Raw genomic sequence first — 22,464 nt, forward strand, 5'->3', positions numbered from 1 at the left:
CAGCAGAGGACTTGGCCAGCATTCAGGCAGACACAGAGGCGTTTTCGGCCTTTTCGTAACCCCTGGAGGGGGACTTCGGCCAGAGCATCCACCTCCGCAAATGATGGTCAGATTAGGGAAAGGCAAATCTCTTACAGAGCCAATCCGCTGGGTAGAGGCCGAGGCCGTTTGCCCAGAACAAGGGGGGCCAGATCCCAAAAGCCTCCAGCAAAATGACTCGAGGCGCTTCGTACCTACGGACGACAGAGTGGGCGGACGCCTACTAAGGTTCAGCCACGTTTGGGTCGCAGTGGCACGCGACGCTTGGGTGGCAGAATTGATATCGTCCGGGTACAAGATAGAGTTTCTCGGTCTCCCGCCACGGCGATTCTTCCGTTCCCGGCTTTCCGGAACAGAATCGCAGGCGGAGAGTTTGTTACAGGCCATAATGACGCTACAGCGCAACGGGGTCATTGTCCCAGTACCGAAAAGCGAAGAGACACAAGGTTTTTACTCCAACCTGTTTTCGGTCCCCAAAAAGGACGGGACAGTAAGGCCAGTATTAGATCTAAAAATCCTGAACAAATTCATCAGAGTCAGGCGGTTCCGGATGGAATCCCTCCGTTCGGTCATTGCAGCCATGGATCCAGGGGAGTTCCTGGCCTCGATCGACGTGCAGGATGCATATCTGCACATTCCGATTTTTCCTCCACACCAGAGGTTCCTGCGTTTTGCGATCGGAGGGCGACATTTTCAATTTGTTGCTCTGCCCTTCGGTCTGGCCACTGCTCCCAGAGTCTTTACGAAGATAATGGCGGTGGTTATGGCCATCCTGCATGCTCGGGGCATAATGGTACTACCTTACCTGGACGACCTTTTGGTAAAGGGACCGTCGTTTCAGGCGTGCCAGGAGAATGTCAGTATCACGCTAGATACCCTGGCGCGTCTAGGCTGGTTGATCAATCGGAACAAGTCGTCCTTGGTTCCAGCCCAGAGAATCGTATTCCTAGGCATGGTCTTCAACACCTCCCGGGGGCTGGTGATCCTCCCTCAGGACAAAGCGCGAAAGATCAAACAGGGGGTACGGAACCTTCTACAGCCAGGCTCCAGATCCATCCGGTACGGCATGAGTGTGTTGGGCAGAATGGTGGCGGCGATGGAGGCAATCCCGTTTGCCCAGTTCCATCTCCGTCCGCTTCAGCATGCGCTCTTGTCAGCATGGGACAGAAGGCTGCTATCCCTCAGTCATCGGTGCAATTTGTCTCCGCTGGTCCGACAATCACTCCGATGGTGGACTCGCGACTCGTCACTGGTCCGGGGGAAACCCTTTCCCCCGGAACAGTGGTTGGTGGTGACGACCGATGCAAGCCTGCAAGGTTGGGGAGCAGTTTGCCAGAGTCACACAGCCCAGGGGCGGTGGTCCATGCAGGAGATAATTCTCCCGATCAACATTCTGGAGATACGGGCAATACGATTGGCCCTGCAACATTTTCAGTGTTTCCTGAGACACCGGCCGGTGCGCATTCAGTCGGACAATGCTACAGCAGTAGCATATGTCAACCATCAGGGGGGCACGCGCAGCCAAACAGCCATGCGCGAGGTTGGACTGGTACTGCGTTGGGCCGAAAAGAACCACGTGGTAATTTCAGCGGTGCACATTCCGGGAGTCGAAAACTGGGCGGCAGATTTTCTCAGCCGACAGGGGGTCGCGGCAGGGGAATGGTCCCTGCACCCCGAGGTTTTTCAACAGATCTGCCAACGGTGGGGGACACCAGACGTGGACCTTATGGCATCCAGAGAGAACGCCAAAGTGCAAAGGTTCGTCGCTCGATCCCTCGACCCGCAGGCGATCGCAGCAGACGCTCTGGTGCTTCCATGGAGCCAGTTTCGTCTCCCATACTTGTTCCCCCCGCTACCTCTGCTTCCAAGGGTCATCAGAAAGTTAAGGAGAGAGAAGGTTCCAGCAATTCTGCTAGCTCCAGACTGGCCTCGGAGGGCCTGGTATGCAGATCTGGTTCAGCTAGTGGTGGACGTACCCTGGCGTCTACCAGATCGACCGGACTTGCTGTCCCAGGGGCCGATCTACCATCCGAACTTAGGGGCCCTGTGTTTGACGGCGTGGCCATTGAATCTTGGCTGTTAACACAGGCAGGATTCAGGCGCGATGTGGTGGCCACGATGGTGAGTGCCCGAAAACCTTCCTCGGCGAAGGTATATCATCGGACTTGGGAAGTTTTTTTCCGTTGGTGTAGGGATCGCGGAGTGGCTCCTCTGGTTTTTTTCAATCCCCAACGTACTGGCTTTTTTGCAGGCAGGGCTGGCTCCGAGTTCGCTCAGGACGCAAATCTCGGCCCTGTCGGTCCTTTTTCAACGAAAGGTCGCTTCGGTCTGGCAGGTTAAGACGTTTATGCAGGGGGTCGCACATTTAGTACCCCCCTATAAGGCGCCGACGGAATCATGGGACCTGAACTTGGTGCTCAGGGCCCTTCAGGAGCCCCCTTTCGAACCCTTACAAGAAGTCTCCTTACCTTACCTGTCCAGGAAGGTCGTTTTTCTGGTAGCTATTACGTCTATTAGGCGGGTTTCGGAATTGGCGGCTTTATCTTGTAAACCGCCGTTCTTGACTTTTTATAAGGATAAGGTAGTTTTAAGGCCAGCTCCCCCCTTCTTGCCGAAGGTTGTCTCTGCATTCCATATCAACGAAGACAATGTCTTACCTTCGTTTTGCCCGGCACCGGTGCACAGGGTAGAAAAGGCTTTGCACACACTGGATCTGGTAAGAGCTCTTAGGAGGTATGTGACAAGGACAGCATCTTTCCGCCGGACAGACTCTCTATTCGTGATCCCAGAAGGGAGGCGGAAGGGGCTTGCTGCGTCCAAAGCGACTTTGGCCAGATGGGTTCGCCTGACGATTCAAGAATCTTATGAAATCAGTGGCACGCCGGTTCCGGCAGGGATCAAGGCACACTCGGCTCGAGCAGTGGGTGCCTCATGGGCACTGCGACACCAAGCTTCAGCGGAACAGGTGTGCAAAGCAGCTACCTGGTCCAGTTTGCATACGTTTGTCAAACATTATAACGTACATACCCAGGCATCCTCGGATGCAAGCCTGGGAAGAAAGATTCTTCAGGCAGCAGTTGCGCACCTCTAATCAGGGGCGCAAAATAGCATGGATTGGGTGAGCTAAGATCCCGCCCAGGGACTGCTTTAGAACGTCCCACAGTCTCTGTGTCCCCCAATGAGACGAAGGAGAAACATGGATTTTTGTGAGTACTCACCGTAAAATCCTTTTCTCCGAGACGCTCATTGGGGGACACAGCACCCACCCTACTAGCCAGTTGGCTTTTGCTTATTTTAAGTTATACAAATCCTTATGTAAGGATCAGGGTGGTCCCTTTTCCAGACGTATAATTTCTTGCCTGAGTTTAAGGCGCGTTCTCCTACTGCTTATGCACTAAACTGAGTTACGCCCGGTCTGGGGGCGAGGGTGTATGCGGCGGAGGAGGAGCTAACTCTTTTTTTGTATACTTAGTGTCAGCCTCCAGACGGCAGAAGCACACACCCACAGTCTCTGTGTCCCCCAATGAGCGTCTCGGAGAAAAGGATTTTACGGTGAGTACTCACAAAAATCCATGTTTTCCTGGCGTCCCTATGGCTTTTGCTGCCAATTTTCATTTTTTTTTTTTTTTTTTTTGGAAATACGGTTTTTTGTTTGTTTTTTCCCCCCAACTCTGCTTCAAAGAGCTATAACTGATCCCATACGTGGAACTGATTTTTTTTTTTTTTCATTGAAACAAGTTTTATTTTGAATGACATCAGTCATATAATGCACCAAAAAACAAGGAAAGAACATCCATTTAGATCGCTTATTATTGCAAATTTTGTGGGAGGTGCTGTGATTTTTATTTTTATTTTTTGCTTTCTGTTGTATACTTTTGATAGATTGGTGGACTCGACCATTCCAGATATATTTGAATTTTTTTTATGCTTTTTTTCCAATTTTTCTTATTTATTATTTTTTTATTCTAAGTCCCTGGAGTGTTCTATATACTTCAATACTTCAGTAGTGCGGTATATAATCAAATTGGTGATCTCCTATGAAGCCCATCCTATGGCGCTTTATCCTATTACTGCTGTGAGAGGCAGGTGCTGGCTGTATTACGCAGCCAGCAACCGATTCCTATGTTGTGGGCTCAGCTCTTGAGTGGGGTCACTTTTGGGGGGGGGGGGGAGGTCTGCTTTTCTGGCATCTCAGGGGCTCTGCCAATGTGACATGGCACCCTCAAGCCATTCCAGCTAAATCTGAGCTCCAATATGGTTCTCCTTCCATTCCAAGCCCTGCTGTGTGCCTCAAGTACCGTAGTTTTCGATTACATATGGGGTACCTGTGTACTGAGCAGAAATTGCACAACAAATTGTGTGGACAATTTTATCCATTTTGTGAAAATTAAACATTTGGAGCTAAAGTAACATTTTTGTGCAAAAATATTTTTCTATTATTTTCATGATTCAACGTTATAAACTTCTGTAAAGTACCTGGAGGTTCAAGGTGCTCACCAGACATCTAGATAAATTCCTTGAGTGGTGTAGTTTCCAAAATGGGGTCAGTTGAGGGGGGTTTCCACTGTTTAGTAACATCAGGGGCTCTCCAAACGTGACATGAGCCCGCTGATGATTCCAGCCAATTTTGCTCTCCAAAAGTCAAATGGCGCTCCTTCCCTTACGAGCCCTGCTGTGCTCTCAGACAGTAGTTTTCCCCCACATATGGGGGTATCTGTTTACTCAGCAGAAATTGCACAACAAATTGTACCATCCATTTTCTCTCGTTACCCTTGTGAAAATGAAAAATTTGGGGTTTAAACAGTATATTTGTGGGAAAAGGCAAATTTTTCTTTTTTTATTTTCCTTTCCCTTTGCTTTTAATTTCAGTGAAGCACCTAGAGAGCTAATACACTTCTTGAATGCAGTTTTGAGCACTTGAAGGAGTGCAATTTTTAAAATGGTGTCATTTTGGGTATTTTCCCAGCCCTCTCTCCTCTCACTGGTGCTGAAACTGAGCCATCGTACTAACAGCCCTTCTAAGCGCTGTTTGTTTGCTTTGCTGTTAGTATCACATACTGTCTGCATTTAGTCTAGGGAGGGAGAGCGAGTTGCAGTAGCAGGGAGAGTGACAGAATCCAGTCTGTAGACAGGGAGTGGGGCTGTGCAGTCCCTTGCAAAATCTAGAGCTGTGGCTTTTTTTTTGTGAAAAAATTAATATATTGTGTGATCCATTGAGTATTACTTGATTTATGGTTCATTTTGGTGTTTGGAATATTACAATTTGCTGTCTCTGTACTGTACTCATCAGTCTCCTTTCTATCCCCCCAGGACCTGTGCCATTATCAGGGTTATGCAGAAGGATATCCTGACTCCCGGGTAGCCATCAGCACTTGCTCAGGTCTAAGGTAACAGTCTTCGTAATTCTACATAAAGACCAGGTGCTAGAGTTGGGCGGATTGATTTGCGGGAGCTCCGGGCCATCTTTCAGATCAGTAGTCTCCGGCCGCTGTACAGGAAGCTCACCATTCTCTTTCCTTCTGTAATTCCTGACTCGGTATTTAATTAGCGCGATTTCATCGTGATGTGACACATAGATGATGTTGTGCCAGCTCGTCTAATCAAAAGCTGAGGCTGGGGATCCCGAAAGGTAATAGATTTGTGAGTTTCCCGTCCAGCAGCCATAGACTATTGACCTGACCGATGGACCGGAGTCTAACCGCCTCTATCACATGGCAGGCGCTTTTAAAAGATGCTGGAAACAAGTTTTCACCTATTATTATTATTATTATTATTATTTATTGTTATAGCGCCATTTATTCCATGGAGCTTTACAGGTAAGGAGGGGTATACATAAAAACAAGTACAATAGTCTTAAACAATACAAATCATAACTGGTACAGGAGGAGAGAGGACCCTGCCCGCGAGGGCTCACAATCTTCAAGGGATGGGTGAGAATACAGTAGGCGAGGGAAGAGCTGGTCGTGCAGCGGTTTGGTCGATCGGTGGTTACTGCAGGTTGTAGGCTTGTCGGAAGAGGTGGGTCTTCAGGCTCTTTTTGAAGGTTTCGATGGTAGATGAGAGTCTGATATGTTGTGGTAGAGAGTTCCAGAGCAGGGGTGATGCGCGAGAGAAATCTTGTATGCGATTGTGGGAAGAGGAGATAAGAGGGGAGTAGAGAAGGAGATCTTGTGAGGATCGGAGGTTGCGTGCAGGTAAGTACCGGGAGACGAGGTCACAGATGTATGGAGGAGACAGGTTGAGGATGGCTTTGTATGTCATGGTTAGGGTTTTGTAATGGAGTCTCTGGGCAATTGGGAGCTGGGGAATAGCGGGGGGACAGGTGGATTAGTCGGGCAGCAGAGTTTAGAATAGATTGGAGGGGTGCGAGGATACGTCATAACTGACTGATCGGTGGGCGTCGGATTGCCATGACCCGCACCGATTGGCAGATTGTGGAATTTGTATCCCCGACGGGGAGCTTTTATCACCATTAGACGAGTAGCGGTGCGCATGCCTAAACTGTGCTCATTATGTGTGCACGCTTATCCAATGCTCTATTCACTTGGGGGTAACTAGGATTAGTGAGGATCCCAGAGATTGTCACCTATCCTAGGACATCCCATGTCATGTTTGCTGTTATACTGAGATTGATGTCACCAATTCCCCTAAAAGCCATAAACTGTGTAAGCTGCCAGTATCTTCCCTTGGCTGCTCCCTCTCCCCTCTCACAGCATATAGTGAACACACACAGACTGCAGCATCATGCCCCCTTCTCCCTCTCCTCTGTCCTGTATCTTCAGTTATCCAGTCTTTTGGACCCTACTTTACCCTATTCTGAAATCTGTATTACTGATCTATAAAAAAAGCAAGGATTGATGTCTTAAAAGAGGTTCTTTAATAATAAAGAATTATGCAATTTTCCCCAATTTTTCTTGATTTTTCAATGTCTCTGCTTGCTTCCATTGAATAGTGTAGGTCAGTAATGAATGAAACAGTCAGTAATCGTTACATAAAAGCAGAAGACCGCGACTTGTTGTGTATAAATATTAATGCTACGATCATCTGTCGGTAACAGAGGCCTGCTCCACCTGAGTAACGGCAGCTATGGGATCGAGCCTCTGCAGTCTTCCTCCAGCTTTCAACACCTCATTTATCGCCTTGAAGATGTGAAGCAGGAGCCGATGGTGTGTGGGGTGTCCGACCCCGAAGAGGGTCATGAGAGTCAGCACCCGCACTCCCCCAGCATGTATCAGCTATTACGCCGGGTAAGCACTGAACTTGTGCTACAGGAAATGTCACCTAGCTTTTCTATTATCCTGGCTAACAAGTGGCATCAAGGGGGCTGGCACCAAGCTTTTTTAATATTCTGCATGACCATTCAGTCCATATGTTAGAGGGGTATTCCTATATCAGCAAGTGAGGGCATGATCGGTGAAGTTCTGACCCCTGATATCCTCAGAACCTTGAGAGTGAGGAGGCCGCATCACCTTTTCTGTAAAGTGGCGTTCATGGCCACCCCACTACAGTGCCGGTTTTATTTTTAGAATCTGTGTGATCCCAGACGATGGACTCTCTGTGGTCAGTAACAGATGGTGTATCCTGGAGATTTTGTCACTTTCTGACATGAGAATAACCCTATAACCTCTTCCCGTCTCGTTACAGACATATGTTACACGTTGAGCACGGGTGCATGGAGCGGGCTCAGGAGCTGAGCCCGTTACTTAAGTGGTGGCTGGTGGCTGTGTTATAGAACAATTATATGATCCCAGGTTCAGGTACCCTAAGGCTAAAAAGTAAAAGTGGAGAAAAAAAAAAGTTTTAAAATTCAAGTTTATGAAACTATAAAATTAATTCATCCATACAGTAAACGCCGTAACGAGAAAAAAAATTGATTGCCAGAATTCCCATTTTTCAGTCATTGCACCTCCCCCCAAAAATGCAATAAATAGCAACCAAAATATTATATGTATTCCAAAATGGTATTAGAGCAAATCTGTTATGAGGTTTTTTACCCCATGTGAGAGCAGCATGATTTAGGGGCAGAGACCCTGATTCCAGCGATGTATCACTTAGTTTACTGGTTGCTGTAGTTTTGATTAAATACTGATTGTTTTTTTGTTTTTTTTGTGCTGCAGAGCTCTGAATGCTGAGCCCTGTTTAATCCCACCAAGACCTCTGATTGACTGCTTTCTGTGTACATTGTTTATGGGCAGAAAACTGCCAGTGAGTGGTGAGGGGCGAGCCTGCTGCCAGGTATTCCTCCAGTGATCTCTTGCTGATAAAACGGTGATTTTATAAAAACTACAGCAAGTAGCCCAGTAAGTGACACATCGCTGGAATCCGGATCTCTTCCCCTACGTCAAGCTGCTTTCAGGTCCAAGTAATATACAAAGTTATGAATCTTAGAAAATTTCAACACAAACAAAAAATTGTGTTTTTGTTTGTTCTGAATTTTGGTAACCACTAAAATATATTTTTTTTAAATTATACAAGTTTGGTATGACAGTAATTGTGCTGACCTGTAATCAGTCGTAAAAACAAAACCATTGGCAGGATTGTGCTTTTTTTCCCCGTTTCACAGCCCATTTTTTCTCCTATTTTCAGTACATCATAGGGTAAAATGAATGGTACAATTCAAACCAACAACTAAAAAGAGAAGCTATAATGTGGTTATGTACACAGAAAAAAAAACATTGATGTCACTTCAAAGAAGGGGAGGGAAAAATGAAACTGCAAAATTGAAAAATAAAGGGGTTATGGGAAACCAGAGCAGGAGATGTAAGACTCCATAACCTAGATACATTTACCATCATAACGGTTCCCTGTTCTTGGGTCAGAGCCATTATGGATTCATAGCACTTATCAGACATTTGCTCAGCTTAATAAGAAGATGTATATGGGGGAATTGGGTAACTCTGCTGTATCTGATAATGGGGTTTATAAATAGGACTGTTCACTGGATTTTTAAAATTTAAACTGGGTACCTCCTCCTGTTGCCGGTATTTCACTGATTCTGGAACAGTTTTTCTTTTTCTTCTGCTCCCCTCCATTCCAAAGTTACGCCCCCTTTTAATAATGGTGCAAATTTTCACTTTAACCAACTAGGCGTAAACTACAGAACTTCTCTGTGGGTGCAGCTGTGTTTTGATTGGCCAGCATAAGAGGAGCAAAAGGAAACGCCCACAGGAAAGTTCCGTGGTTTACACCCAGTTGTTTAAAAAATTTGCACCATTATTAAAAAGGGTATAACTTTGGAACAGAGGGGCACCGAGGGAAAAGAAAAACTGTCCCAGAATCGGTAGAATAGCGGTGACAATCTAAGGGGGTACTCATTTTAAATTTTTTTAAAAAAAAGTGCAAGGTCCTCCATAGGGGTCTACATGGATGTAGCAGGAGCTATCATTTTTTGTGGTTTTGATGAGCTTCACCTTTGCTTTTTTCGAAACCTTCACAATCAACGATAAGACTGCGCAAAGGGACCGTTTGTGTCTGAACATGCCCCAAACATATGTTTTTTTTTTATCATTTGTTGCCGCATTCAGTGATCTGTTTGCCATGTAGGATGTTTGTCTCTGCCTGTGATGTGCCAGTGCCAATCTAATAGTCTTCCATGTCTTCCTGCTTAGAAGAAGCGAGCGGTCCTGCCCCAGACCAGATATGTGGAGCTCTTCCTGGTGGTGGATAAGGAAAGGGTAAGTCGTGGAAGCTTTTCATATTAAGCCGCTTAACGCATGTGGCCAATGGACAATGAAGTTCTCCTCCTTCCTGTAGATATACACCATATTATGATCCCGAGTGCCTCCCATGATCACCAGTAGCTGTGATCAAGAGACAAACTCCAGCACTAAAATACAGCAAAAAACTAATTCTGCCTAAGGATATGGCAATAGAGATGAGCTAGCGCTAAAATGCTCATCACTAGTGTCTCTGCTGCGAATAATTGACGTTCTGCGGGTCATAAACCTGCACCGCGTGAGTGTACGCTGTGTCAAGTAGAAGCACAGAGGGCATGGGATTCCTATAAATCTGATCCATTGTGCTTGTAACGTGAGCTGGGTCAGAGGGCATGGGATTCCTATAAATCTGATCCATTGTGCTTGTAACGTGAGCTGGGTCCAAAACTCTGCCATTCCGGATCGTGGGCACGTACCTACATGCTGTAGATTATTTTTCTGCACCAAATCTGCAAGTCAAAAATACTCAACATGTGCATGACACATAGGTTTCTCATTCACTTTCCTGGCATCAGGTTTTGTCACAAGTCCATACAGAAAAAACACGAAAAAAGTGCACACAGCTAAATTTTTTAAGGGTACAAAATTTTTAAAAGCTGCAAAAAGATCACAGAAATGTACTCCACGTTAGGCAACAGTGTATGGATGAGAAATGTAACCCAGGAAAATGTTTCAACGATCTTAAAGCACATAATATTTGCGGGATCAAAATAAATTACATTTTTTCATCCTCCACAAAAAAAAAAAGCTGTAGCTGTATATTTGCAAACGGACTGCACAGCCCTAATCCCTGTTTACAGACTGGATTGTGTCACTCTCCCTGCTCCTGCGACTCTCTCTCCCTCCCTAGTCTAAATGCAGATTGTATGTGCACACAGACCTAGACAGGTCATATTGACCTGGGAAGTGCATTCCAAAGAATTGACACAGCACGTGTAAAATTTTGGAGACGGGAGTGGGAGGTTCTGACTATTGAGGATGCTAACCTCAGGTCATCAGCAGAACGGAGGGCGCGGGTAGGGTGGTATACTGAAACAAGGGAGGAGATGTAGGGTGGTGCTGTGCCATGGAGAGCTTTGTGGGTGAGGGTAATAAGTTTATACTGAATTCTTTAGTGGATGGGTAGCCAGTGTAATGACTGGCACAAGGTATAGGCATCGGTGTAACGATTGGTGAGGAATATGATCCTGGCTGCAGCATTCAAGACAGATTGGAGAGGGGAGAGTTTGGTAAGAGGGAGACCGATTAGAAGAGAGTTACAATAGTCGAGACGAGAATGAATAAGAGAAACAGTAAGAGTTTTTGCAGCGTCAAAAGTAAGAAAAGGTCGAATTCTAGAAATGTTTTTGAGGTGCAGATGACAAGAGCGAGCCAGTGATCGAATGTGGGGGGCAAAGGAAAGCTCGGAATCAAGTATGACCCCAAGACAGCGGGCCTGTTGCTGGGGAGTAATAGTGGAACCACACACAGAAATGGCAATGTCGGGTATAGGTACATTAGTAGAGGGAGGAAACACCAGGAGTTCAGTCTTTGACAGGTTCAGTTTCAGATATAGTGAGGACATGATATTAGACACAGCGTTTAGACAATCGCCGGTGTTTTCTAAAAAGGCTGGCGTGATGTCAGGAGAAGAAGCGTATAATTGGGTGTCATCAGCATAGAGATGGTACTGGAAACCAAATCTACTGATTGTTTGACCAATAGGGGCAGTGTACAAGGAGAAGAGGAGGGGGCCTAGAACCAATCCTTGAGGAACCCCAACAGTAAGGGGAAGGTGAGAGGAGGAGGAACCGGCAAAAGATACGGTAAAGGAGCTGTCAGAGAGATAGGAGGAAAACCAGGAGAGAACGGTGTCCTTGAGGCCAATGGAATGGCAGTTTCAGTAGAGTGTAAGGAGCGCCTCTGATTGGCTGCTTTCTGTGTACACTATATTGACAGCTCCCAATCAGTGCTGGGTGTGTGGTTCGACTAGTAGGCATGAAAAGTCCTGTAATGATAATCTCTTGATGATAAAACACTGATTTTATTGAAACGGCACAGCCCAGTGAGTGACACATTGCTGGAATCAGGGTTTCTGCCCCTACATCGTGCTGCTTTCAGATTACATAAAAACCCTGCTGACAGATTTCCTTTTAAAGGGGTACTCTGGGGAGAAAAATCCTTGAATTCACTTTGATATGACTTAAAAAATAATAAAGGCTTTTATCTATAGAATAGTCACTATAGGCGCTATGTAGGCCTACTCACTGTGATGAAGAAATTTTAGCAGACTTGCTGATGTTGCAAGCAGGAGCCCGAATTTTCAATATTATATTAGTGAGTTTTGCCACAATTTTATATGTTTTATTATCTTGAGCAGATGTTTGGCTTAAAAATCTGGTAAAATACTGTGTGTGTGTGTGTGTGTGTGTGTTTTATTTATACATACACGCACACAGAATGTGACATCTGGGATAATGGATCAATATATGGCGGCTTGTCCTAGTTTAATGCTTCGCTAAAGGCATCATGATAAAAGTGATATGACAGATCTGCTGTTAATAAATAATACACGGGGGCAGAGCTATTCTCTTATAAGGACCTAGAGCGCAGAATGCCATATTATATTTAATACAAATTATCATTTTAAGGTTTTGTTCATGTTCCTGAAAATGAACAACTTCTTTAATTTTTATTTTTTCATTATCTATATATATATGAGGCATCGTGATTTCTCGCTAATCCCGCCCACTGCACAGTAGCTCCGCCCCCACCACATTACGACACATAATCCCGCCCCCCACCACATTACCACACACAATCCCGCCCCCACCACATTACCACACACAATCCCGCCCCCCACCTCATTACCACACACAATCCTGCCCCCCCACCACATTATCCGGCCCCCCACCACCACATTACCACACACAATTCCGCCCACCCACCACATTACCACACACAATCCCGCCCCCCACCTAATTACCACACACAATCCTGCCCCCCCACCACATTATCCGGCCCCCCACCACCACATTACCACACACAATTCCGCCCACCCACCACATTACCACACACAATCCCGCCCCCACCACATTACCACACACAATCCCGCCCCCACCACATTACCACACACAATCCTGCCCCTCACCACATCACCACACACAATTTATTTTTTTTAAATTTCCATCCAGTTTTTGGACTGATGAAGATAGCTGCTCCATCTCACAGTATAGACCCCTTTTGTGGAGACTTTATGAACTTTTTTTCCTTAACTACATGTCTATTGAGCTATAAAATTAATTTTTGCTATCGGATTTTACCATTTTGACTTTAACTGAAAATGAGTCAGTGAGCTCATTCTGCCCGGAGTTTTTGTGATCTCTTGTCTATTTCCGTGCACCCCTCCAACTGATTTGTGACCATAAACTTCAGCTCAGTATTGATGTGGTCCTGAATCGGCACAGTGGAGCTCAGAAACCATAAGTTTAAAGGCCCCTTTACACTTAGCGAAGCACCAGCAATCCGACCCGGTCAGGATCGCTGGTGCATCGCTAAATGATCGCTAGTGAGCTGTCACAGGCAGATCTCACAGCGATGCAGCAGCGACGCAGCGCACGATACTCACCTTTCACACACAGCGATCCTGACGTCCTCCCGCCCGCCTCCACGCATCGCTCGTCGGCGCCAGCAGGAAGCCCCAGCAGGAAGCAGACGACGAGAAATGGAGCCGGACATTCTCGCGCGATCAGCGATAACCAGCGGGGGAGCCGGTCGGAGGTAAGTATCACACATAGCGATAGCGCTAGCAATATCGCTGCTGCGTCACAAAATCAGTGACATTATAGCGATATTGCTATGTGTAAAACCCCCTTTAGAGGAATAAACTTCCCCCATCAGCAGGCGCTCATTGTTAGATTTTTCGATAAGCAAATCATCTGTTTGGAGAGGAAGAAGACTTGAATGCTATCGCCACCTATTGGAAGGAGCAATCCTACAAGTCATTATCGACCCTTCAACGATCCTTGAAAAATTAATTAACACCGTGTTTTAGGGTATTGCCCCTCGTCAGTGCAAAGTATAAGATCTTATTTGGCTAGGTGAGAGGCTAAAACTGGAATCTAAGGGGTAAGATTACTCTTTGTGGAGAGTGGCATGCCAGGTCTGACATGCCAGTGTGAGCACGCAAGGCGTTTAGGTCTTCTCATACTGGCTCTACATGTATCACACTGGCCCCTTTCATTTATAATAAGCTGTGGAGGTAGATTCTCGGGGAGATCTATGTCCCACCCATAGATCTTAACAGCTCATTTATATATTACGAAAAACGTGGATTTCTCTGGAATAAAACATCACATTGCAGATATAAAGGTGTCATTTTACTCCGCTTCCTATGACCCACAGGCCCTTGTAGACGGCTGAGGAGGGTTGATCCTACTGACAGATGCCCTTTACAGGGAAGCTAGCTCTAGAAAATGAACTATTTTTTAAATAAGTCTTTTGTGTTAAATGTTTTTGTGTTTTTCCATCGCAATCTCTACTTTGGGGTGACTTAACGCTTGGGGGGCCCCAATGAAAAGAATCATCAACATGGCCCCCCAAGGGCTCATTCACACGTCACTGATTTTCTCATACGGGAATATTAGTCCGAATGACATCAGTGATTTTTTTTTTTTTATCAGTTTCACCAGAATTTGGTCAGTGTCCATTTTTACCATCAGTTTGGTTCAAGTCTCATCAGTTTTTGTTGGATGAGTGACCAAAAAAATCTATATCTTTTCCTATATAGCAGTTCGTGAAAAATGGATCAGTGAATTCCAATTCTTATTATTTTTTACTTTTCACAGACCCATAGACTTGCATTGCCAATTTGGATCCATGAATAAGCCTCCTTACATTGGCATGCCTGAGCCGGTATGTCACTCTCCACAAGAAGAAAACGTTACCCCTTAGACCTCTGTACAGAGCCTCTCACCTAGCCAAATCAGTTCTCATACTTTGCACTGACGAGGGGTAGTACCCTGAAACACTGTGTCTGCAAATTGAGATTTTGGTTTGGCTTTCAACCTAAGTCATGTGGCAAGGCTTGTTAAAGGGTCGATAAGATTACTGCTTCCAACTGGTGGCGCTATAGAGTTCAAGTCCTCTTCCTCTCTGAAGTGCGCAATCTGTGAAAAACACACTCGGCTCTCGTACGAGAAACGCTGACACCTGAATGAGCCCTATCTATCACGGATATTTAATAGTATTGGTCTTCTTGTGGTCAAAGGGACGTCCGGAGCCCAAGTTCTACTGCAGCCCCTGCTCCCACATTAGTTACACCCTTGGTTGCTCGCTATCCTTGGAGTTAGAAACAAAGATTCGAGTTCCCACTAAATAAGATGTGGAAGTGAAAGGAATAGCTCTGTGCTGGGAAGACCCGCCTGGAGGTCCATCTGCTTTTCTAAATCTCACAACATTGTATGAACTTTTGAAAACCTTACAGAAGAGTCCAGAAAACCCGACCTTTGGATCTGCTCCATCATATGATGCATTACAAATGCATACGGTATTTCACAGTCTCTGATGTAGGACTGAATCACTTGTGTTCTGAACTCTACAAGCCGAATATCATTGTTAAAAGTCATCAACGTCTCATCAGTTTGTTTCCATAGCTTTTTAAGAAAAGTATTTAATTGTGTAAAAATCTCCAACATGTTCTGATCTATATTCTTAATTATAGAGGCAGTATTATAGTAATTATATTCTTCTATATAGGGGGCAGTATTATAGTAGTTATATTCTTGTACATAGGAGCAGTATTATAGTAGTTATATTCTTGTGCATAGGGGCAGTATTATAGTAGTTATATTCCTGTACATAGGAGCAGTATTATAGTAGTTATATTCTTGTGCATAGGGGCAGTATTATAGTAGTTATATTCTTGTGCATAGGGGCAGTATTATAGTAGTTATATTCTTGTGCATAGGGGCAGTATTATAGTAGTTATATTCTTGTATATAGGTGCAGTATTATAGTAGTTATATTCTTGTGCATATGGGCAGTATTATAGTAGTTATATTCTTGTGCATAGGGGCAGTATTATAGTAGTTATATTCTTGTGCATAGGTGCAGTATTATACTAGTTATATTCTTGTGCATAGGGGCAGTATTATAGTAGTTATATTCTTGTACATAGGAGCAGTATTATAGTAGTTATATTCTTGTGCATAGGGGCAGTATTATAGTAGTTATATTCTTGTGCATAGGGGCAGTATTATACTAGTTATATTCTTGTGCATAGGAGCAGTATTATACTAGTTATATTCTTGTGCATAGGGGCAGTATTATGGTAGTTATATTCTTGTGCATAGGGAGCAGTATTATAGTAGTTATATTCTTGTGCATAGGGGCAGTATTATAGTAGTTATATTCTTGTGCATAGGGGCAGTATTATAGTAGTTATATTCTTGTGCATAGGGGCAGTATTATAGTAGTTATATTCTTGTGCATAGGGGCAGTATTATAGTAGTTATATTCTTGTGCATAGGGGCAGTATTATACTAGTTATATTCTTGTGCATAGGAGCAGTATTATACTAGTTATATTCTTGTGCATAGGGGCAGTATTATAGTAGTTATATTCTTGTACATAGGAGCAGTATTATAGTAGTTATATTCTTGTATATAGGAGCAGTATTATAGTAGTTATATTCTTGTGCATAGGGGCAGTATTATAGTAGTTATATTCTTGTACGTAGGAGCAGTATTATCGTAGTTTTATTCTTGTATATAGGAGCAGTATTATAGTAGTTATATTCTTGTATATAGGAGCAATATTATAATAGTTATATTCTTGTGCATAGGGGCAGTATTATGGTAGTTATATTCTTGTACATAGGAGCAATATTATAGTAGTTATATTCTTGTACATAGGAGCAGTATTATAGTAGTTATATTCTTGTACATATGGGGCAGTATTATAGTAGTTATATTCTTGTATATAGGAGCAGTATTATAGTAGTTATATTCTTGTGCATAGGGGCAGTATTATAGTAGTTATATTCTTGTACGTAGGAGCAGTATTATAGTAGTTATATTCTTGTATATAGGCGCAGTATTATAGTAGTTATATTCTTGTACATAGGACCAGTATTATAGTAGTTATATTCTTGTATATAGGCGCAGTATTATAGTAGTTATATTCTTGTACATAGGACCAGTATTATAGTAGTTATATTCTTGTACATAGGAGCAATATTATAATAGTTATATTCTTGTGCATAGCGGCAGTATTATAGAAGTTATATTCTTGTACATAGGGGCAGTATCATAGTAGTTATATTCTTGTATATAGGAGCAGTATTATAGTAGTGATATTCTTGTTCATAGGGGCAGTATTATAGTAGTTATATTCTTGTACATAGGGGCAATATTATAGTAGTTATATTCTTGTATATAGGCGCAGTATTATAGTAGTTATATTCTTGTTCATAGGGGCAGTATTCTAGTAGTTATATTCTTGTACATAAGGGGCAGTATTATAGTGGTTATATTCTTGTACATAGGGGCAATATTATAGTAGTTATATTCTTGTATATAGGCGCAGTATTATAGTAGTTATATTCTTGTTCATAGGGGCAGTATTCTAGTAGTTATATTCTTGTACATAGGGGCAGTATTATAGTGGTTATATTCTTGTACATAGGAGCAATATTATAGTAGTTATATTCTTGTGCATAGGGGCAGTATTATAGTAGTTATATTCTTGTACATAGGGGCAGTATTATAGTAGTTATATTCTTGTATATAGGCGCAGTATTATAGTAGTTATATTCTTGTACATAGGGGCAGTATTATAGTAGTTATATTCATGTATATAGGCGCAGTATTATAGTAGTTATATTCTTGTACATAGGAGCAGTATTATAGTAGTTATATTCTTGTGTATAGGGGCAGTATTGTAGTAGATATATTCTTGTACATAGTGTCATGGATACACCGCCTCCAGTTGGGTGAATTTAAATAATAAAACGTGCAGCTGGATACGCCACCTAAAAACAGGCGAATTTCGGAAATACATGTATGTCTGGAAACCCCGCCTCCAGTAAGGCGAATTTAAACAATAAAAGGGAAAACCTGGGTAACAATAACAATGGTGGCCCTGCGATAGGGAATGGGGACGTGGAGACCTCCTGCACTCCCCTGAGTCAGTGTCTCTACACTTCTAACGTTCCTTAGGCCGGTTCCGCACCGGGCGCCGCTCAGGATACCTTTAAACCCTAGCTCACCCTCCACCTACCCCTTTCTAGTGTAATGGCCGGTGCGGAAACTAATCCCACCACTGACTAAAACACACAGAAGGAAAAGAGACCAAACAGGGAAACACCACTTAGCTTTTGCTCTGTTGCTTATGCTCCCAGCAACAGAGCCCACCACCTGCGTGCATCTTTTCCTCCCATCGGATCCAACACCATAGTGCAGCCTTGGAGCAAACAGAGTCCACCACCTGCATGCAGCTATCCAGAAACAGAGTCCAGCTTTCCAACAAAAGAGTCCAGCATCATGAGTGCAGCTCTACACCATAGCTGCAACTCTACCAAGCCATGCCAGCCCTCCTCGCTGACACCATAGCTGCCACTCCAGGACTCTCACTGAGCTGCCCGGGACTCTCCTTCAGCTCCATCCTTCACCCAAGCTTGCTTGTAACTGAGGACTATCACCAACGCTGATTGCAACACCTGTGACTCTTTTATTGCAGAGCCAGCAATCACACCTGCATTAATCATGTGCACTAAACTAAAGAAACAGAGTGCAATGACACTCACCACCACCGGGGGCAAACTTAGAACAAAGGACACCACAGTGCAATAATCCCAATGGCCACCGGGGGCAAAAACCACACCAAAGCACACAGCTTCAGGAAAAAAAAAAGGTTACATGTGCATTTTCTCTGTCATATCCAACCTGGATCGTGACACATAGGAGCAGTATTATAGTAGTTATATTCTTGTGTATAGGAGCAGTATTATAGTAGTTATATTCTTGTGCATAAGAGCAATATTATAGTAGTTATATTCTTGTGCATAGGGGCAGTATTATAGTAGTTATATTCTTGTGCATAGGGGCAGTATTATAGTAGTTATATTCTTGTACATAGGAGCAGTATTATAGTAGTTATATTCTTGTATATAGGGGGCAGTATTATAGTAGTTATATTCTTGTATATAGGGGGCAGTATTATAGTAGTTATATTCTTGTACAGAGGAGCAGTATTATAGTAGTTATATTCTTGTACATAGGAGCAGTATTATAGTAGTTATATTCTTGTATATAGGGAGCAGTATTATAGTAGTTATATTCTTGTATATAGGGAGCAGTATTATAGTAGTTATATTCTTGTACATAGGGGCAGTATTATAGTAGTTATATTCTTGTACATAGGGGGCAGTATTATAGTAGTTATATTCTTGTACATAGGAGCAGTATTATGGTAGTTATATTCTTGTACATAGGAGCAGTATTATAGTAGTTATATTCTTGTACATAGGAGCAGTATTATAGTAGTTATATTCTTGTACATAGGAGCAGTATTATGGTAGTTATATTCTTGTACATAGGAGCAGTATTATAGTAGTTATATTATTGTACATAGGAGCAGTATTATAGTAGTTATATTCTTGTACATAGGAGCAGTATTATAGTAGTTTAATACTGCCCCTATGTACAAGAATATTAGTAGTTGTATAACTGTGTACAGAGAGCAAAATTGTAATACTCATTTTCTTAAGTGTTAAGGCTTTAATTTGGTTTGAATCCATTTTTACATGTCAATAAGGGCATTGAGAGTTATTATTTAGTATAGGGTGTGAGTGAATGCAGTAGCAGACACCACCTATAGTGGCTGACTGGTTTCCAGCATTGGACAGATGGTAATGTCACTGTTTTTCCTGCACCTTACCATGTGAATGTCGGACGCTGCAGCTCGTCCCCATTCCAGTGTCCCCTTTATTCTGACTGGGGGGCAGGCTCCTGATTCCTGGGTCTGCCATCTTTGTTTTTATGCCAGACAATCCCTACAATGGTTAGCATTATATCGGTAATGGACAATCGCTTCAGGGCAATTGCTTAGTGTGATTTTAGGAGTGTGTTTGTAATGGTGAGCATTAATCCCGTTGTATTTGCAGCTGACAATAACACTGCATTGGGACGTTCTATGGCCGCACATCTGTTATTGGATCATTTTTCAGATCTCCCCTGGGCATTTCTGCCCTGTGTCAGCGTCCCCACCCTTTCTTTCCTAATCTCCATGATCTATGAACGCAGTGTCCATGCGCTGACACCAAGCATCCTGATAACTTCATTCCTGCTGCCGTCAATTTGCCTCCACATCCAAATATCTAATTGGAACCGTCAGCGAATATTTCCTCCCTGTTGTTTTCTACCCTCCCGCAGTATTCTCCCTTTGTAGGCCTCCTCTCTGCACCGAGCCTTAGAGACCGCTAATACTGATGTTTAATAGGACGTGTGCCCCCATCAGAAACTATTACAAGGGGGTCCGTGGCCATATCCAGGTCAATAGTGTTCATGTAGACTTTCAATATTAATTTATTGTGAGGAAGTTTCTTATAATACATGTTAGCTGCTGCAGAAACTTTTTTTTTTTTTTTTGCTAGGAGTCAAATATTGCCACCCACAATGTATCTCCATACAGTTTTCCCCGATAATGTTACCAGACATCTACAAACTAAATGATGGCAGCCTGAACATTCCCCATATCCTGTAAAGTCCTTTTACAAGGAGCCTGAAAGCCTCGAATCCCAGCCTGACCACCAGTGGCACCGCGCTTTTGGTGGGCACCCATAGAGAGGAGGTATTGACAAGCTTTGGAAGCTGGCAGTCCATTGATGTACATGACCAGATGACCTGATTCTCCCAGCCTCGTTTCTCCAAACCTCTTCATGAGGCCAGATGACCTAATTATCCAAACATTTCTGAGGGTTCAGTGATTGTCAATGGAGCAGATATGTGTTGCTCCAGCTAGGGCCGTGGTCTCTTAAGCTGGCATCCTGTAGAATCTCTCTCTGAACAGAGGCAGATCCCCCTTTTATAGTTCACAAGTCCTTCAGACCATCATGCACAAGTCAGAGGTAAGATGGGATGAGGTCATCTTTCATTTTTTTGAGTATTCAATCAATTTGCATAATTTATCCTTCCATGTTTGCTGGTAAACAAGCTGCATGGACTGGTACAACGGGTAATCAACATATTAGCAAACCTCAATTGTTCAATTACCCAGAGTCCCTGTTCACCAAGGATAACCGCACAATACATTGCCAGAGTCAACATTCAGGCTCATATGAACAATAGGAGAAAAATTGGAGTCAAAGGTGATAAAATATATTAAAAAAGTGACTAACTTTATTAAATATTATACATATAAAGTCACACATAGAACGTAACAATACACAATTCAATCCAAGATCAGTACAAATACGGAAAAAAGGGCTATGACCGTGCAAGAAGGACTCCACGCAGCAGTCTCCTGTATACTACTAAGAGTGTCAAACGGACATGTGTTGATGGACCTACACGTTTTATTACTACTTTTAACCACGAATGGTTTAATATGAGGAAGATCCTCATTAAACATTGGAATGTTCTAAAGACCGAACCCTCTCTGGGCTCCACTCTGGGTGACCTACCCTCTATGACCTCTCGACGTTCTAAAAATCTAAATGACCTCCTTGTAAGGAGTCATTATGTCGCTACTCCTAGGACACTGTTTGGAACTCGTGGACCCGTCCCAGTCTCTTTTCCGTGTGGCCACTGCCTTGCTTGCGCCAATGTCCTGTGCTGCTCCACTTTTACTTCCTCTGATGGGGTTAAAACTTTTGATGTACGTCGGCATATATCCTGTGGCAGCACTAATGTCATCTATTATGCCACGTGTGGCTGCCCCAGGATATACGTCTGCCTTACCACGAGGGAATTACGCATACGCGTTCGGGAGCATGTGCGGGACATTGGCGCAGCAAGGTCAATTTCTGATTCCTCGGATCTGAAGACAATACCTCGCCACTTTAAAGATCATCATAATTGCGAGGCTGGAACACTCAGAATCTGGGGAATCGATATCCTCCATTTGGGCATACAGGGTGGCGATAATCCGAAGTTACTGGCTCAGATGGAGGCTAGATGGATCGTCAGACTTGATACCATGGCGCCCAAGGCCTAAAAGAGTCTTTAAGTTTTGCCTCCTTTTTATAGTTTGTTGTATTCTCTAGTTGGATACCCATTTTTTAGGTTTTTCCTCTTCTTTAAGTGTTTTAACTCTTTATTCTCTTTGTAGTTATCTCAGTACCTTTGATGCGTTCAGGACCTTCATCAAGCACCTATGTGACGTCACATCCATGGCTTAAGATCGGCACCATTGTACTTTTTTTTTTTTTTTTCTATGCATAACGCACGTTGACACTTCTTGCATTTTATAAGGTGTGGAATGTTTATTCCTGCCCTTGCAAAAAAAAGTTTGTCACTTTTTTTTTTTTATATATATTTTATCACCTTTGACTCCAATTTTTCTCCTGATGTCTGACATGTTATCGGAGTGGGTGTAGGTTTTGTACTAGGACAGTCCACAATTGTGTGAACTTGTTCCTCTATTCCTCTATTCGTATTTAATTAACATGCAGCTGGAGGTGTTTTCATATGAACAATAGCCTAGGTCTCTTGACCCACCAAATTAAAAT

General features: G+C 43.5%; 1 protein-coding gene across 3 annotated transcripts in view; it reads left to right on the top strand.

The window, feature by feature from the left end:
• Positions 1–22,464, top strand: part of ADAM9 (ADAM metallopeptidase domain 9) — a 109,432-nt gene that overhangs the window by 51,506 nt on the left and 35,462 nt on the right. For all 3 annotated transcript variants that reach the window (XM_073588821.1, XM_073588822.1, XM_073588820.1), the window contains exons 5-7: positions 5,350–5,426; positions 7,097–7,286; positions 9,648–9,713. In XM_073588821.1, the coding sequence (XP_073444922.1) occupies positions 5,350–5,426; positions 7,097–7,286; positions 9,648–9,713 (333 nt within the window). The remainder of the gene's footprint in view (positions 1–5,349; positions 5,427–7,096; positions 7,287–9,647; positions 9,714–22,464) is intronic.

Source organism: Dendrobates tinctorius, unplaced genomic scaffold (assembly GCF_039654945.1).
Source record: "Dendrobates tinctorius isolate UK_male_01 unplaced genomic scaffold, ASM3965494v1 ptg000104l, whole genome shotgun sequence".
In the NCBI taxonomy this organism is placed as follows: Eukaryota; Metazoa; Chordata; class Amphibia; order Anura; family Dendrobatidae; genus Dendrobates; species Dendrobates tinctorius.